The sequence below is a fragment of the Rhinatrema bivittatum genome, chromosome 2, assembly GCF_901001135.1.
Source record: "Rhinatrema bivittatum chromosome 2, aRhiBiv1.1, whole genome shotgun sequence".
Lineage (NCBI taxonomy): Eukaryota > Metazoa > Chordata > Amphibia > Gymnophiona > Rhinatrematidae > Rhinatrema > Rhinatrema bivittatum.
This window is the reverse complement of record NC_042616.1, coordinates 578,007,427-578,026,779: the sequence shown is the minus strand read 5'-3', so window position 1 is coordinate 578,026,779 and position 19,353 is coordinate 578,007,427. Positions and strand designations below refer to the sequence as shown.

The 19,353-nt window shown below is 44.3% G+C and overlaps 1 protein-coding gene across 5 annotated transcripts in view; it reads left to right on the top strand.

Moving 5' to 3' along the window:
- Positions 1–19,353, top strand: part of ANKRD12 (ankyrin repeat domain 12) — a 272,151-nt gene that overhangs the window by 156,099 nt on the left and 96,699 nt on the right. For all 5 annotated transcript variants that reach the window (XM_029591003.1, XM_029591004.1, XM_029591002.1 and 2 more), the window contains 2 exons: positions 1,096–1,296; positions 19,066–19,208. In XM_029591003.1, coding sequence (XP_029446863.1) covers positions 1,096–1,296; positions 19,066–19,208 — 344 coding nt within the window. The remainder of the gene's footprint in view (positions 1–1,095; positions 1,297–19,065; positions 19,209–19,353) is intronic.

The window sequence follows — 19,353 nt, the reverse complement described above, 5'->3', positions numbered from 1 at the left end:
TGCTTTACAATGAAGACCATTGACCATTTTAATAGCCACCCTCTGGAGAGACAGAATTTTACCTCCTTTTTTCTGCTGGCCATTCCTCTTCCTGTGCTTTTCTGGCTTTTGCTGTCAGCTAATTTCCTTAATATCATCTTATGTGATCACCCCCAGATCCCACTCTTTCATGCTTAGGAGGATTTCATCCCCTATACTGGTTTGCTTCCTTGAGTTTTTGCAGTTTATTCACCTTGTATCCTGAGATCTTACCATATACTTTCAATACTTCCCTTAAGGAATGGAAAAAGTTACTGGGTCCCAAAGGTACATGAAAACGTTATCTGCAAATAAAACAATTTTATGTTCTTTCTCTTCAACTCAATAAATTCCATTATTATCTGTAGAGTTTCTGATATTTTTTGCCACTGGCTCCATTGCTATTGTAAATAGCAAGGCAGATAGAGGGCAAGCCTGTCTACATAGTTTCAAAGCTTGAGGAAATACCCTGTTCATTTTAACCTCAGAATTCATTTACAGGGAATTTCTATACAGTTTAAAAAAATAAATGTCTCTAAAGTCCATAAGCTTTATCACAGTTCTCAGGTAGACTCCTTTGACCCTTTCATAGGTCTTTTTGGCATTCAGCAATTGAATAACAGCTTTGGTTTGTAGGGGGTTTCAAAATATATATGTAATATTTATAGTTTGCAGTGCATGCAAATCTATCTCATGCATATTGATTGTGAATATCCTGAAAACTTGACCTATTGGTGGCTCTTAAGGAATGGAGTTGGCCACCCCTTTAATAGGTGACAGATTACCATCATATGCTGAGGTATATAATTTAGTGTAGCACACTGCCAACTTTCCACATATTTGGCATAGACAGTTAGAAACGTTAAAAATAATATATGTATTAGTGAGTGTGTGTATTTATATATATATATATATATATATTTTATTTTTTTTTTATTTATTTATTTTTTTTTCATATTCCCTCCAAGACAAATAGAGGGAGCCATTAGAGGAGGCACATACTTTAAACTGTTATGCCTGAAAGCTAAAGAGCTAAACAAGTAAATAGTTCACTAACCTTGCTTTTTATGTTTGCAGATTCTACCCCAAATCACCCTTTGCAGTCAACACCATCACAGAAGAGAACTCCAAGTTCATCCACGCGGCAAAAAGACAAGGTTAACAAAAGAAATGAACGAGGGGAAACTCCTTTACATATGGCAGCCATTCGTGGAGATGTCACACAAGTAAAAGAATTGATTGGGCTAGGTGCAAATGTGAACGTGAAAGATTTTGCAGGTAAGGTGATACTGCAGTGAATTATGTCACTATACTGCAGGGGGTTTATTTCTTTGTACTTAAGATTTTTGATCACAAAAGTTATTTACCGTCTGAAATACATTTTTTATGTAGTAATCACCCACACCCAGCATTTGCTCCATTCTTTTCTTTCCAGAAAAATTATTTGAACGATGTGGAAAAATCCCTAATGGCTCTAACTATTTGTAGTGTTCATACTGTGTCCAAACAGCCACCGCTCCCCTCCTGAAGACCTCACATTTGCCAACTTCATAAAAGAGAGTTCTGAAACCATTCCTTTTAAACTACAAATGGAGGACGATGCCAGGCATAAGATGCTTGAGGTACTACAATTTGTTGATGCCCCTAAGGAAGTGATGGCAGTTCCAGTACATGAAGTGCTCCTTGATTTGTTACAACGCACCTGGGAGCACCCTGGCACAGTTCCACCAGTAAACAGAAAGACTGATGCCACCTATCTGGTCCAGTCTGCTCCGGGGTTTCAAAAAAGCCAACTGCCCCATCAATCTGTGGTCGTTGAGTCTGCACAGAAGAAAGCCAAGAGATCCCGGCCTCATTCTTCTGCCCCTCCAGGTAAGGAACAGAAATCCTTGGACGCCTTCGGACGGAGAGTCTTCCACGGTTCTATGCTGATGGCACGTATAGCAGCTTATCAGCTATACATGACTCACTACTCAAGGAATCTTTGGAAGAAAGTCCAAGAATTCTCTGAAACCCTACCAGATGAATATCAGGAAGGACTTACCAGAATCCTTCAGAAAGGACTCTATGCTGGAAAGCATGAAGTGAGGGCAGCATATAACATCTTTGAAACTGCCTCAAAAGTATCAGCAGCAGGCATAAGCGCCAGACGCTGGGCATGGCTCAAGTCTTCTGACCTACACCAGGAAGTCCAAGAAAGGTTGCCAGACCTTTCATGTACAGTTTATTTGGCGACAAAATTCAGGAAACAGTGGCGCAACTAAAAAGATCATCATGACACCTTGCGTCGGCTGTCCACTCTCCCCTCGGACTTCCCATCTACCAAGAGGTCTTTTCGACAGGATCCTAGGAGGCTATCCTATAAGCCACGTAGGTATTACCCACCTCCATCCCATACTTGACAACCATGACCTTCCCAAAGAGGCCAGCCTCGATAACCCAGGGCCCCAAAACCCCAACCAGCCCCGCAGACTGGTCCAGCATCAGGGTTTTGACTCCTTACTAGAGGGCAGAAATCAACCCCTCCCTATCACATCCATTCCAGTAGGAGGCCGCTTGTGCCACTTTGCCAACAAATGGCACACAGTTACAACAGACCAATGGGTCCTCTCTGTGGTCAGCCACGTTTACCATCTGAACTTCCTCAAGCTCCCACCGAACCTTTCATCATGTCCAGCATGGGGTCTAACCAAACACACTTCACTTCTCGAGACAGAGCTCTCAACCCTCCTGCAGTCCAATGCCATCGAACCAGTACCTCGGCTGCAGTGGGGTCAAGGGTTCTACTCTCGGTATTTTCTAATTCCAAAGAAGTCAGGCGGCATTCATCCTATTTTGGACCTATGTGCCCTAAACAAACATCTCCGCAAAGAAAAGTTCAGAATGGTAACCTTGGGCACCATGCTCCCTCTACTGCAGCGGGGAGATTGGCTCTGCTCTCTATATCTTCAGGAGGCTTATGGCCCACATTGCCATACACCCAGCTCATCAAAAATACCTCAGGTTTGTAGTAGGCCACAATCATTTCCAATAGCTAGTGCTGCCATTTGGCCTAGCATCAGCACCCCATGTATTCACGAAATGCCTGGCAGTAGTCGCAGCTCACCTGCGACAAAACATCCACGTCTATCCGTATCTAGACGATTGGCTCCTCAGAGGTCCATCCCAAGAGGAAGTGCTCCACTCCCTCCATTTCACCATCAACCTACTGCAATCCTTGGGGTTTCTAATAAACTATCCCAAGTCACATCTGATTCCATCACACACCCTCTCGTTTATAGGAGCAGATCTAAACACTGCCCAAGCCAAAGCGTTTCTCCCAAAGGACCGAGCACGCTAGTTATCAACCCTGGCCAAAGCAGTGCAGACTCGCCAAACCACTACAGCTCGTCATCTACTAACCTTGTTAGGTCACATGGTGTCCACGGTTCATGTAACCCCAATGGCTCGGCTATCCATTAACGTAACACAATGGGCTTTAAAGTCCCAGTGGTCCCAGTCAAATCAACACATGTCCCATGTTGTCCACATCACCAACCAGCTTCGTCTCTCACTAGCTTGGTGGATACAAGAGTCCAATCTTCAGATAGGACTATCCTTCCAACCTCCACAACCTCAAATTACTCTGACAACAGATGCATCCAACCTGGGTTGAGGGGCCCATGTCAACAACCTCCAAACCCAGGGATCATGGACCATAGCGGTAACAAGGCACCAGATAAATTTTCTGGAGCTCCAGGCAATCCGATATGCCCTCTTCACTTTTCAGGATTGCCTCTCCAACATGGTAATCCTAATTCAAACGGAAAACCAGGTAGCAGTGTGGTACCTCAACAAGCAAGGGGGCACAGGCTCTTATCTACTATGCCAGGAAGCGGCACAGATCTGGGCCTGGGCTCTCTCCCACTCCATGCTACTGAGAGCGACCTACCTGGCAGGCATGGACAACCTCAGCTGGGACCTTTCATCCCCACGAATGGTCCCTAGATCCCGCTGTAGCGAAAAAACATTTTCACCAATGGGGCCGCCCACACGTAGACCTCTTTTCGTCAATTCACAACAGCAAAGTGGACAACTTTTGTTCTCTACATCGCAGCAACGACACACTGCCGAGAGACGCCTTCGCCCACTCGTGGACAACAGGTCTTCTATATGCCTACCCTCCCACTCATCAGCAAGACTCTTGTGAAGTTACGGCAGGACAGGGGCACAATGATCATCATAGCCCCTCACTGGCCCCGTCAGGCTTGGTTTCCCATCCTATGCGACCTCTCAGTCCAAAAACCAATTCGCCTAGGCACAGATCCAACTCTGATAAAGCAGAACAACGGACTGTTGCGTCATCCGAACCTTCACTCCCTGTCTCTGACAGCTTGGATGTTGAAAGGTTAATACTACAAACCCTTAATCTCTCTGACAGTGTGTCCCAGGTCCTCGTAGCTTCATGAAAGCCTTCTACTAGAAGATCTTATTGTTCCAAATGGAAAAGATTCTCCTCATGGTGCACCACAAAAGAAATAGATCCTTTTTCCTGCCCCACATCAAGGTTCTTAGACTATCTCTGGCACCTCTCGGAGGCTGGCCTACAAACTTCCTCCATCCGAGTACATGTCAGCGCCATAACCGCTTACCACAAAGGTATAGGAAATACCCCGATCTCGGCGCAACCCTTTGTAGGGCGCTTTATGAGAGGCTTACTACAACTGAAGCCTCCACTCCGTTCTCCGGTTCCGGCATGGGACCTTAATCTTGTCCTACCACGTTGCATGAAACATCCATTCGAACCCCTGCACTCTTGTGAGCTTCGACATCTCACTTGGAAAGTAATCTTTCTAGTTGCCATAACATCAGCTCGCAGAGTCAGTGAACTGCATGCGCTGGTAACATACCCACCGTATACTAAATTTCTTCACGATCGTGTGGTACTCTGCACTCACCCTAAATTCCTACCAAAGGTAGTCTCTAATTTCCACTTAAATCAGTCCATAATACTCCCTACCTTTTTTCCAAGGCCTCACTCACAACCAGGTGAGCGGCCTCTGCATTCCTTGGACTGTAAACTTGCGCTGGCCTTTTATTTAGACTGCACTGCAGCCCATAGGAATTCCACCCAACTGTTTGTCTCCTTCGATAAAAACAAATTAGGAGTTCCGGTGGGCAAGCAGACCCTGTCCACCTGGTTGGCGGACTGCATTTCTTTATGTTACCAGCAAGCAGGACTTCCATTACGGGAACGCGTAAAAGCGCATTCAGTAAGGGCTATGGCAACGTCAGTAGTGCACCTCCGTTCTGTACCTCTTGCTCACATCTGCAAAGCTGCCACATGGAGCTCTCTTCACCCATTTGCAGCTCATTATTGTCTCGACAAGGCTGGCAGGCAGGATTCCATCTTCGGCCAGTCGGTCCTGCGTAATTTGTTTCCAGTTTAATAACCCAACTTCCTTCCTACAACCCACTGGGAAACTCGGGCTGCCCTCCTATCAAAACCACCCCAGTTATTGTGCCTATTGCACGTCGTTGGGTGTTTCTGGTTCATTCTATTAGGGCATCCTGTAGCTCACTATTCACCCACATGTGAGGACTACCATCCTGCTTGTCCTGGGAGAAAGCAGAGTTGCTTACCTGTAACAGGTTTTCTCCCAGGAAAGCAGGATGTTAGTCCTCACGAAACCCGCCCGCCACCCCGCGGAGTTGGGTTCACTTATGTTTTATTATTTTATTTTTCGTTCGTACGTTTGCTACAAACGAGACCGAAGGGGGACCCCTACTGGATGCAGGGTTAGTGGCATGCTGGGCATGCTAAGTGTGCCAGTCAAAGTTCTAGAAACTTTGACAAAAATGTTCCGTGATTGGGCTCCATCCTGATGATGTCACCCACATGTGAGGACTAACATCCTGCTGTCCTGGGAGAACACCTGTTACTGGTAAGCAACTCTGCTTTCAGTGGACTTGCCAGCACATCTCTGAGCTCCTTCATTATCCTGGGATGTACCTCATCCGGCCACATGGTCTTGTCCACTTTCAGTTTTCCTAGCTCTTCCCATACATTCTCTTCTGGTATTGGAGTTTCTTCTACTCCACCCCCATCCACAGCCTTGTCAACTAACTGCAGTCCTTCTCCAGGGTCTTCTTTAGTGAACACTGAACTGAAGTATTTGTTTAATATTTCAGCCATTTCTTCATCACTCTCCACCCATTGATCTTTATCACCTTTCAGTTTTACCATGCCACTTCAGACCTTTCTCCCTTCTCTGATATATCTGAAGAATGTTTTGACACGTCACTTTACTACTTTGGCAATCACCTTTTCTGCCTGTCTTTTTGCTTTCTTGATTTCTTTTCTCTTCTCCTTCAGTTTCACCTGTGTTCCTCTTTTTGGGATCTTTTATATTTCTTGAATGCTGTTCTTTTTGCTTTTATTTTATCAGCCACCTCCTTTGAGAACCAGATCGGTTTCTTATTTCTCCTACTTTTGTTTAGTTTTCTAATATATAGATTTGTTGTTCTTGTAATTGCTCCTTTTAGTTCGACTCACTGTTGTTCTATCTCTCTCATTTTCTCCCAGTCTTCTAATTCTATCTCCAGATACATCCCTATTTTGACAAGGTCCATATTTTTGAAATTCAAAACTCGGTCTTCATGTGACTTCATGGTACCCTATTTGCAGTATCAAACCATACCGTTTGATGATCACCGGTGCTGAGGTGGGGACACACCCGGAAATTAGAGACATTATCCATGCTAATGAGCACTAGATCGAGTATAACTCCCTCCCTCATGGGTTCCACTACCATTTGTTTGAACAGAGCCCCTTCCAGGGCATACACTATCTTCTTCTGGTAGTTTCCACAGAAGGGGGTACTCCAGTCTACATCCGACAAGTTAAAATCTCCAACAATCAACACTTCTCCCTTCTTTCCCACCTTTTGAATGTCTTCAACCAGATTCCTGTCTATTTCTTCCATTTGAGTTGGAGGCCTGTAAACCACTCCAGTAAAAATGAATGCACCATCATCTTTTTCTTTTCTTTTTTTTTTTAGGACAACACAGCGCTTCTCTACCCCACATTCCTTGCAATAAAGTTGCTTGGATATTGTTTTTGACTTAAAGAGCTACTCCTCCCCTTTTCTGTCCTCTCTGTCCTTCCTTAACAAATTGTAGCCTGGTATGGCCATATCCCAATCATGAGAATCCGTGAACAGTGTCTCCATAACAGCAGCAATGTCCAAGTCCGCCTCCACCATTAGGGCTTGCTGGTCTGGGATTTTATTGCCCAAACTATGATCATTTGTAGTCATAACTTTTCTATTTTTCTCTCTTGATTTATTGTACTTTCTAGACTCCTTTTCTGCTATTTTGAGCTAATTGATTTTGTTAATTTCTACTCTCACTACCTGTATTGTTTTGGGGTGAGATGTCAATTTTATTGGCCATCTCCTGCTACCCCCATTCTCTAGTTTAAATACGTGTTACTACATGATCTGAATTTCTCACTTAGCATCCTCCTTCCTACTACAGACAAATGTAGGCCAACCTTACCATAGAGTCTTTAACTGCTCCGTACACGACCCCAGCCTCCAATGTATCCAAAATCACTTTCTGTATACCAGGTTTTGAGCCAGGAATTGAAATTATCTATATGGCATGGCTTCTCATTTCTCTTTCTATGAACAGGTAATACTTAAAAAGGCAATAGTCTTTGCAGTGTGTGTCTTATCTTTCCTAGATTTAGGAAATCTTTCTGTACTTCATGGATACCATTTCTGTTGAGGTCCTTGGTCCCCAGATGGATGATAACACTGATATCAAAGTTCCTACTTTCTTTTTCAATGACTTGAAATATCTGGTTTGCATTTCTACTTGCTGAGGATCCTGGAAAACATTTAACTGTTGTGTCACCATCAAAAAGTGCTCCCAATTTGGTTCCTCTGACTGAGCCTCCTAACAGAAGCAGCTTTCTTTTATGACATTTGATTCTGTTGAAGGGCTTCTGGGTGCATTGGGTGACTTCATTTTTAGAAATCACTTCAAAATCTATTGCTCAGGTTTCCTCATTCTCTAATGCAGAAAAAGCATTATGTAGGGGTAACAGTGGGGAGAGTGGGTGTCTCTTCATCACAGGCCTTGTTCTTCCAGAGCCCACTGCTATCCAATTGTTCCTGAGTTTTTGAATCTTGGATGTCTGACAGCTCTGTGGGAGTGGGGGTTGATGCACAGGATGCTGTTAAAGGTGGGGAAGGTGGGTGTCTGTCACATATCTTGTTCTACCAGAGCCCACTGTAAACCATTTTTTCCTGGATTTCAGAAACCTCTGTGGGAGATGGGCGAGAGGTACTGGATGGTTCAAGATTAATTGAAACCTGGACAATTCCGGACTTCTGGTTATGGCGGAAGCCTGAGCAGACGCTAAAGGTGGAAGCTCCATGGACCCCCTCTCTTTTTCGCTTCGGAGACGGGTTCCCCCCATATTAATTGCACTGGCATGGATAGAAGGCTGCGGGTCAGCGAATGGACTCTTTTGTCATTAAAAAAACAACGTGGTATGAACAGTAAACTGGCACTCACCACATGGGAGAAGTCGTCTTTTGGAGCACAAAATGGCACCCTCCCCGAAAATGGACAATGACAGAGTGGTAGCAATGGTTTCAGAGGATGTAGCTCATACCATATCTATAAGCGTGTCAGCTGCCTTAGAGGAAAGACTTTCAGAAATACAGTCGACGATAGAAGAAATTAAAGATGGCTTAGAAAGTCAAATACAGCATCTGCAAGAAGAAGAAAGGCACATGTCGGCACAAGAAGATCACGCGGCTCAGGTAGATACTCAGCTTTTGGCTCTGCAAAAAGAAAATGCCAAACTAGTGGACCGCATAGAAGATCAGGAAAACAGAAGCCGCAGGAACAACATATGGATTATCAGTCTTGAAACTGTTTCAGAGAAAGGTCTACCAGAATTGATTGAAAAATGGCTGCCAGCCGAGCTGGGTCTGGACAACAGCGAGTTCACTGGTAGGTGCATTTAAGGAGAACTTTACCAAGCTGTGCCCGGTAATAGCCAGAATATTAAACTGGGCTGACAAAATCAGAGTGCTGTGAGCGTATCAGGCTAAGGGAGGACTCGAACATGAGGGCTCCAAGCTCTTATTGTTTAATGATTATTCAGCCAGGGTCATGGCCCAGAGGAGAGAACTCTTCCCAACCTGCGCTGAACTTCAGCGGTGAGGGATTCACTTTGCAGTTTTGTATCCCGCTAAGCTGAGGATTGTTCTTGGGGGAGGGGGAAAACCCTTTTCCTAACTACGAAGGAACAGATTTAAATTTCATGAATACTTTGCAATACAAGTTCATTCTATATGGAGATTACAAGATCATGGTATTACTTCTACTTTGAACAGTTAAAAACTTGCACCGTGGTGGGGCGGAGTATTATCGCGAAAACGCCATATTGGTTTTTCTTTCTTCTGTCAATGTCTCATTTCAAGGACCTGGACTGATTTGGACTGACCATCACCCCCTTCTGAAGGGTTGGTTTACCATGTTTAATAATGCCATGTCAAGCGATGTATCCAGAAGGGAGGCTCTAATGGAAGGCACTGCTGGATAGAGAAACTGTTGTTCTTTCTGTTTGCTCTCCAACTTGTCTGCTCTGTTCTATGTGCCTGATGCCTTAACTGGAGAGGAAGCTCGATCACAGAAGTTTCGACATTGCTATGCAGTGAACTGCAGCTGCTTGATTAAGTCACGTCCCACGGATGAGCAAGTGTTTTTCTCGGGACAATGTTCTGCTGTCCTGGATTTATAGTTGGGAGTTTGTATTGGTGATCTTGAGGAGGATCTATAATGGGCACATTCTCCCAGAGCATTACAGGGGGAATGTCTCAGGGAGAGTGGCGGTCCCTTGGAGCTAGGAGGGGGGTTCTATTACAATGGTACGTGTGGATATGGATGTCTGTGTATGAATGGTTGTGTGTGTGTGTGTGGGAGCGTTGCATTAGGGGGATATGGGGAGGGTAATAAGGGGTTGGGCATAGTTTGCGGTTTGTGGTCAATGGGGATACAGCTCTATTTGAAGAATGTATGTCATATGGGCTTGAACAGTGATACTGGAAAGATGTTGTCCTGGAGTAGGCTACAATCTTGTACTCCACGCCTAGGCTGGGGGGGGTGGGGAATTGCAGTTTGTGATACCATTGTACATCTTGCACTGGTTAGATTTATGCGGGTGTATTATGAACCAGGGTGAAATAACATTTCACTCTTAATGTGGATGGAATACACTCCCCAGTGAAGCGCACAAGGTTACTGTCCATGTTGAAAAGGCAGAAGGTACACATAGCCTGTCTGCAGGACACTCACTTATCTGACACAGAACACTTAAAGTTGAGAAGGGATTGGGTGGGAAGCTGCTTTTTTGCTTCATATTCTAAGATGCAGCGAGGTGTGGTAAACAATATTTACGGGGATCTATTTATGCCCCCAATGTCTATTCAGAGGCATTCTTCATCTCACTAATAAAGATGGTCCTTGCCTTCCCTGAACACTCTCTGGTTATGGGAGGTGATTTCAAAATGGTAACAGATAGTACATTAGATTGTAGACCACCCGAGCCCTGTAAAGATTCAGACTCTGGAAAGGGAGTAAATTATTTGATCAACACCCTGGGAGTGTTAGACATTTGGAGATTGTTATATCCAGGGGAGAAGAATTATACCTTTTACTCTCATCCTCATGGTAGTTATTCCAAACTGGATTACATGCTAATCGCTAAAAAATTGTTTTCAAAAGTTCTTGGTTCCCATATTGATATAATCACCCTTTCTGTTCATGCACCGGTGTTTTTACAGCTGAGTTTGGGCAGTCCTTGTAAGGAGTCCTTCAGTTGGAGAATGCCTGGATGATTACTTAAGGATGAGGAATTCAGACAATATCTGAGAAGTCAATGGGGGATGTCTATTACAGCTTAAATTCTGCAGGGGATTCCTCTCCCAGATTAATATGGGAGGTGGGTAAAGCGAAACAGCGGAAAAAGAAAGAAGGCTGAAATATTGCATCTTACTAATTTACTGAGGGATAGGAAAAGAGAGCACATTTGTACCATGTCAACAGATTCTAGGAAATCTCTTATGGAAATCAAAACTAATCTGAACCATTTGTTCCATTTGAAAGCACTATGATCATTACAGTTTCTTAAATTTCACATACATAAATTTGGAAATAAAGCAGGCAAGCTCCTGGCAAACCTTACGAGAGGCCCACATCAAAAAGCATACATCACAGGGCTAAAATCCAAAGATGGCAATCTGACTGTTGAAACCACCAAGGTTTTGGATATTTTTCGTTCTTTTTACCAAAACCTATATAACGCACGACCATGTGATGCAGCACAGCGTGATCTCTTTTTTGAAGGTTTGCCTCTTCCAAAGGTCACCTCAGAGACCTTGGAAAAGTTAAACGAACCCATTAGCGAGGAGGAGGTCTTCAGGGTCATTTCAAAGTTAAAAACAGGCAAAGCTGCTGTAAATGATGGCCTGGGGCCAGAGTTTTATAAGATTCTAAAATTCCAACTTTTGACCCCTATGGTGAAAATGCTGAACTGCGCCATGCTGCATGGTTTTTACTCAAGTGCTATGAATCAGGTGATAGTAGTAGTACTGCCTAAGAAGAGGAGAAACTTGAGCTCGCCGGCTTCTTATCGCCCCCATCTCCCTGCTAAATGTGGACGCAAAAATACTTGCTGCCATTTTGGCAGCCAGGTTAGCAAAGGTGGTACCATTCTTAGTGGGAATAGACCAAAATAGACCAAACAGGATTTGTTATGGGATGTCATAGAGTAAACAATATACGGAAGCTATTAGCCGTGTTGCAGAGTTTTCCTGAAAAATCTGCGGAAGGTTTAATTTTGAGTCTAGACACAGAAAAGGCCTTCAACAATGTCATTTGGGAATTCATGTTTTGGGTATTAGAGAGATATGGGATTACGGGACCCTTTTTGGATTGGGTTAGAACATTATACTCGGACCCCTCTGCCCGTATTCTAGTCAATGGGGCACTATCAGAACATCTCCTTCTCCAAGGAGGTACAAGGCAGGGATGCCCCTTGTTCCCTCTATTATTTATTCTCACTCTAGAACCATTAGCTTTACGACTGAGGCATACTAGGGAGATAAAGGGTTTATTATTGGCTCTCAAGAAATTAAACTGTGTCTCTTCACAGATGACATATTATTGTTTCTCACGGACGCCCATAACGCTATATCATTGATTGTGCATTGTTTATCTGTATACCAAACTTTTGTGGGGTTAAAAATTAACTTTGACAAGTCCGAATCCCTTCCTCTTAGCCAAATCCTACTGCACAACTGGCAAGGGAGTTTCCCCTTTCACTGGGCTCCCTCCCAGCTTTAGTACCTAGGGGTCTGGATTCCCAGGGACCTATCACAACTATATGCGGCCAACTTTAGAAACTTACTCGATGGGTTGGAAACACAGCTTCAAGGGTGGAAAGACCTCTCCTTATCACTATTGGGTAGGAATGCTTTGCTTAAGATGGTCATTTTACCTAAACTGTTGTATAGGCTGCAGATGTTGCCATGTGTATTATCATTTCAGGATACTAAACGCCTTAGGTCTATGACTTACAACTTTTTGTGGAGGGGACGCCGGCCCAGAATAGGCTATAATCAATTAATGAGAGGTAGGGCGAAGGGAGGGATAGAAGCCCTGGATTTCCAGATATAAGCACTTGCATGTCAGTCACTTTTTGTGGGGAAGTTTTGGGGAGATAAATTTGCTTATGATGCTTTCCATTTATTGGAAGAAATGTGTAGCCCATGCTCTCCTATGGGTTTAATTCATATGCCTAAGGTGACTTGGCCAAAAGGGGGTCAAAGGAAATATCTTTTTGTGCTCAATTGCGGAGGCGTGGAAAGTTCTGCGCCGATGTATAGGAGGGCCTTGGAATGTTTCTTTATTTCTTCCCTTATTGCAAAATCCCTCCTTTCCACCAGGCCTAAAATCATTGCTTTTTGCCGATTGGAGGACAAGGGGTATAGTTTATTTGCGGATTTGGTGGACGCAGACTCGGGCCTCTTTGTAAGTTTCGCCCAGTTACAAGAAACCTACCATATCCCGACCATACATTTTTATGGTTATCTACAAGTCAAGCATTATTTTCAGTCCTTGGGGATGACAGGAGATCAAATCAATACAGAGCTCAAATGGGCAGCTGAGGTAGATTGGATAGTGGGGGGTAAAAACTTTATTTTCCTATCGTGTAGCAGATAGACTCAGGACCAATGGGTATAGTGTACTCCTGATAGCAGATGGGAGACGGAGTCAGATTTCAATGCTGACGTCAGCCTACATATACCCATGCAGGAAGCTTAGCTCTTCAGTATTTCTCCATCTCCTAAGCAGATAGGGACACATCCATACCCTAGAACAGTGTTAGCAATTCTAAAACAAAGAAGAAAGAAAATTTACCTCAAGAAGACTAGCCCCGCTCTCCTGCGGTGATACCTAAGGGTCCCTCCCCCAGTCAAGAATTCCTGAGGTGATTTCTGAGATCCCTCAGAGGTAAGCCTCGGTCCGGTAGCTGGCTCCCGGCATGCACTTAGCCCCTAGGGTGGCTTAGAGGCAGCAGGTGTTGAATCGAGCGTGGCGGTGAAGGTAATTCCCTCTCCCCCCCCCCCACAGCCGGAGACCGCCCGGCATGAGACCGGGAAACGCCGAGACCAGGTAAGGTAGAAAACATTTTCGAAGTCTCCGAGGCTCGAATTGCCGCACAGATCGTCCCTTCCAGCATCTGTAAAATCGGGTTCAGCAGCCACATCCGGGCTAGACCCCGATCCGATGCGAGGGTCCACACAGGTGGAGACTCTCCGGGAGGGGGTCGCCATCTTGCCCGCGTGGTCGTGGCGCCATTTCCCCCCCTTGATTGCTGTATTATTTGCACAACTGAGCCGTATGCAGAGTAGCAAGCAACGCGCACAACGGTGCCGGGCGCATAGCAGCCCGCATAAACAGCCCGAGCGCATAAATGGGTCCGTGCACACAGCGGCACGCACAAAGTGGTAGCCTGTGCATGCAACCCGCACGCACATCGCCGGCGCAACAGAATGCACAACTAAGCCCCCCCAGCACGCACACCTATGCGCACAGATGATTTTAATCCACTCCACACGCACAAATCATGGTATCACCGGCCAAGGGACAAGCCCTCTGCCCAGCCTGCCACCTGAGAGCTGTGCAACCTGAAGTGGCCTCCGCCCTATGCCTGCAGTGCGAAGAGGCTCAGGGGGAACCTAAGCAAGGCCCCCCACAGCCAGTAGAGGGATCCGGATACAGCAATGATAGTTCCCCGGACCTCTGTATGTCCGACTCAGCGCCTACTCGGGGGGGCATCTCGGGGGCCTCCACTGGATTCAATATGGACCCAGGGACCTTTTCCTGGGTGGAATTCTTCAATGGGCTGCAAACCTTTGTCCAGGCACAATCGGTACCGCCTGTGACACAGACCCAGTCTCCACTAGAAGCACAAGACCTTCCAAGCGCCTCTCGTACCTACCCAGACGCGCCCATCCAGGCAAAAGCCTCCCCTTAGGGGACACGGACACCTTGGGAGAAGAGTCGGACTCCCCGGAGGAAGGGGAAATCCCTCCAGGGATGGAACCATACCGAACCATGATGCGATTCTTCTCCAAAGATGAGCTACCAGCTCTCGTGTCTCTGACCCTGAAGACGCTGGCCATTCCAGCCACGAGTACCACAGCGGAGCCAAAGACGAACCCAGTTTTGGTCGGTCTCTGTCAGGCCTCATGCTATTTCCCAATGCTGCAGGCCATACAATAACTGATTGACCTGGAATGGAATGCTCCGGAAGCCAGCTTCAAAGAAGGACGGACTCTAGAACCTACAGCCAAAGAACTCCTACGGTTCCCAAAAGTGGACGCCATGGTCTGCGCAATCTCAAAGCGCACGACCATCCCAGTCGAAGGAGGTGCTGCACTCAAGGATCTCCAGGGCAGACGTCAGGAATCCATCCTTAAACAGTCATTTGATGTTGCAGCAATGACCCTGCAGATCGCCTCCTGCTGCGCCGTGGTGACACATGCCTGCTTGCTTCTCTCCAGAGACGCAACCACCTCCGCCCAAACATTAGAACTGGCGATATCCTTCCTCACGGATGCGACTTCAGACCTGGTACGCACCTCAGCCAGGGTAATGGGGGGTAAAAACTCTATATCAGGATGGTATAAGATTTGTAAAACACCCCTGCAAGGGGTGGGACTTCACAATTTAACAGAATACTGGAAGAAGGGGAGAGAAAATACGGTAACTGTCGAAATCCTAAGAGTTGAACAGTCTCCCTGTTGAAATGACTCTGAAAGAAATGCAATTTGGAATTGTACATCACTCACACATGGATAGAATACGTTTGTGTAAAATGGGAATGGTGGATTCAGAGGAGTGTCATAGGTGTCACGTAGCATTGGGGTCTTACACATATCTTTTTGTAACTTGCTGACTTTTGAAGGGAGGTCATTTTGGCCGTCCAGAAGTGCTTCCATACCATTTTGCCCTTTAGGGGTGATGTGCTGTTGCTTGGAGGGTTGAGCATCCTCTGTTCGGCCATACCTTCCATCACAAAGAGCCAATATCTTTTTGTGTCATTGGCCCTATTGCTGGCTCATAAATGTATTTTGGTGGACTGCATGTCTGAGAATTCCCCTGCATAGGTCGCTGGACAGAATATATGACCTCTTTCATGCAGATGGAACGATATGTCTTCCTGCTATATCGGAAGGTCCCACAAGATTATCTCAATATCTGGCATATTTTTATGACAATTTGCCCACTCAGACTCAACTGAGTTTGAAAGAACTAGGATATTCAGTGAATTGGCAGGAGGCGGGCCCAAAGAGGGTTTTGCAGGGAGCTGTAACTCAATGAGGTGCATCTGGGGAAGGGGAGGGGGGAGTATAAGTTGTGTGAAGGTGTGAGTGTGTGATTGCTTGTATGACTGAGTGTGGTTCTTAGGGGGGATAATTAGCAACCGTAATTGTTATTACGATTGTAAGGGTAACAATAAAAAACAGGCTTGGGGATGATGGACTGGGGCCATGGGAGATATTGAGCTATTGCTTGGTGGGTAATTTTTTCTGTTTGTTCAAATGTTGAAAATTTTTGGGATTTGTTATGGTTTGTGCCATCGCCTCAATGCCTTAATAAAAAAATGATTTTGTAAAAAAATCAAAAAAGAAAGAAACCTGGACAATTCCTCCCTTTGAATCGGCTCCATTTTAATTGCAGACAGCTGAAGGCAAAAGGGACAACCTTTGAATCTCCTAATGATAGGCTTTGAGACATAAGTACCACAGTTGCTGCATTGAATGAAAGACATTTTGTTATTTATCACTGATTCCTTAAAATCATATAGATAAGGTAAGGTTAAATTTAGGCTCTAGCAAAGATTTTTAACAGGTATTTGAAATAAAACAATGTATCCGTTTGGCAGCAAAGATTAATAAGTATAATATGAAAACCAATTTTTACAAGCAATATGACAGTTTAAGTTACTATTATCTGAGCAGTAAGGAACTACTATGTAATGGGAGATGAAGTATTTGAAGCTAATTATTTAGGAGTCCAGGGAAGACTATATTAAAAAGGTAAACTCGGGTGGTTGAATAGAGTGGTAGGGAGGGGAGGGAACAGTTGAGATTACTTGCAAGAAAATTGTTTCTCTTTTTTTCTCAGATAGCTTGTAGCTGTCTCAGCCAGAAGGAAGTGCTTTTCCAACATAAAACGCACACTTTATGCCTTAAGCTCACAAGTAAAAATAAATCCCCCCCACAAAGGTACACATTTTTTACAAAACCCAGACAAGAAATATACTCAGCCCCGCTAGAAATGAGAAATTATTTTCATATGAAAGCTTCAAACTTTATTAACAGGTTAAACAACTAAAGGCTTACTGTGCATAAACTGGAGATAACAGCGACCAGAGTAATCTGGACCACAGGAATAGTCAGTTAAAATCAGGATTATTCTGCAGGACTTGCCAGATTAGCTGCTGAATCACATAGGCTAGACAGAGCTGGCCAGACCTGACTGAAAAGACATGTGGAATAACATCCAGAAACCCCTGCTTCGTCAGAGGTTATTTAGAGCTAAGTGCACCAAGTATAGCAGTAAATCTGCAGGCTGACAATCAATTGGCAGTATAATAGTAAACAAGAAACTATGCAGAGTAAAACATGAAAAACAGCATTCTCAAACCGAAACAGGCTGCTGTGAAAGCAGGACAACAGTGAATAAACAGAAAAACATATATTTCCTTAGATTAGACCTGAGCCTACTCCTGAGTCTACCCCCTTTCACTCTCATCCCATGACCCCATCATTCTAGTACTTCCTTTCTGTCGAAAGCAGCCTGCCTCATGTGCCTTTATTCCTTGGAGGTATTTAAGTCTCTATCATATTTCCCCTTTTCTCCAGGGTATATGTATTTAAATCTTGAATGCTGACATAGAAACATAGAAATGACAGCAGAAAAGGACCAAATGATTCACCCAGTGACAGTCTGCCCAGCAAGCTTATGCCACTATCTGCTGTACTGTGTAGGTTACCCCCATGTTTATCAGTTTACCAGACCGTAAAAGTCAGGGCCCTCGGATACTGTTTTAATTCAATTTCCCTTAACCATTGCCATGAAAGCAGAGAACATTGTTGGAGTTGCATCAAAGTATCAAGGCTTAGAAACATAGAAATGATGGCAGAAAAGGACCAATGGTCCATCCAATCTGTCCAGCAAGTTTCACATGGTACTATCTGCCACACCGTGCAGGTTAACCCCATGTATCAGTTTTACTTGACGTGCTTTGCTTATGGACTTGGCTGAAGAAGCAGTCCTGTGTTTTTTTATTAATGTCTGAGCATCAGTTTCCCAGACTGTAAAAAAAAATAAAAAGTCATGGCTCGTGTTAATTGTCTCTGAATCCAAATGTCTCTTTCCTTTCAGCCCCTACACCCCTCTTTCAAAGCAGAGAGCAATGTTGCAGTCGCATCAAAAGCATCAAGACTTGTTGGTTAAGGGTAGTAACTGCTGCTCTGTGCTGGTTACCCCCATGCTCATCAGTTCCGCAGACCGTAAATGTCGGGGCCCCTCATTGGTTGCTGTCTAAATCCAGTTCCCCTTTTCTCCTGCTGTTGAAGCAGAGAGCAGTGTTTGAGTTGCATCAAAAGTATCAAGGCTTATTGGTTAAGGGTAGTAACCACCACACCAGCAAGTAAACCCCCATGCATACTTTCTTTGTTTCCTTTAGGACTTGGCCATTGAAGCAGTCCTGTGCTTTTTCCGTTTTGACCACGTAAGAGTATCCCAGTCCATGGAAGTTGGGGCACTCGGTTGTCATCTGAATCCAGTTCCTCTTATCCCCCTGCCATCTAAGCGAGGAGCAATGTTGCAGTTGCATTAAAATCATCAAAGCAATTCCATGCCTTCTGCTAAGGGTAACTGCTGTACCAGCAAGTTAATCCCCTGCACGTTTATCTCATTTTCATCCTCTATCTAGCCTTTAGAGATCACAGTGCTTATCCCATGCCCCTTTGAATTCTTTGACCCCATATGTTTTATTGATGAAGACTGTTGACCATTTTAGTAGTTGCCATCTTGTGATAGGTTTATATCCTTTAAAATGTATGGTCTCCAGAATTATATGCACCATTCATGTTTGACGTGTTTAAACTAATAGACATAAAGGTGGTAAGCTTAAAGTCAAGCCGTTTACCATATAACAGAGTTGTCTGTTCAGTTATATTTATAAATTGGAGAACATTTTATGTACTATTCATTTAGTTTTGAAAAATAATAACATTGGTCTTGGTGTAACAACATTATTTGTAGGAAAAAAGCCTTTTTATTTTTTTTAATGACTTGAAGTAACCTATAAACTGTGTATTTTTTTGAACATTTCTTTATTGCATTGTCAACAAAAAATTGTATAAGAGAAGATATACTTTTTTATTCCATAATTTATTCTTTTAGGTTGGACACCACTTCATGAAGCTTGTAACATGGGTTACTATGATGTTGCCAAGGTTTTAATAGCGGCAGGAGCAGATGTGAATACCCAAGGATTAGATGATGATACTCCACTGCATGATGCGGCAAGCAGTGGGCATAGAGATGTAAGTGTGGCCTTACATGGTAAAAAACTTTATCTCTAAAAGACAATTATATCTCATATTTTTAATAAAAACTTTATTTTGAAATTGTGTTGTTTTTTCAATTGTCTTAGACTTGTGAAATGCCCTCCTGAAGCAGGTGAGAGAA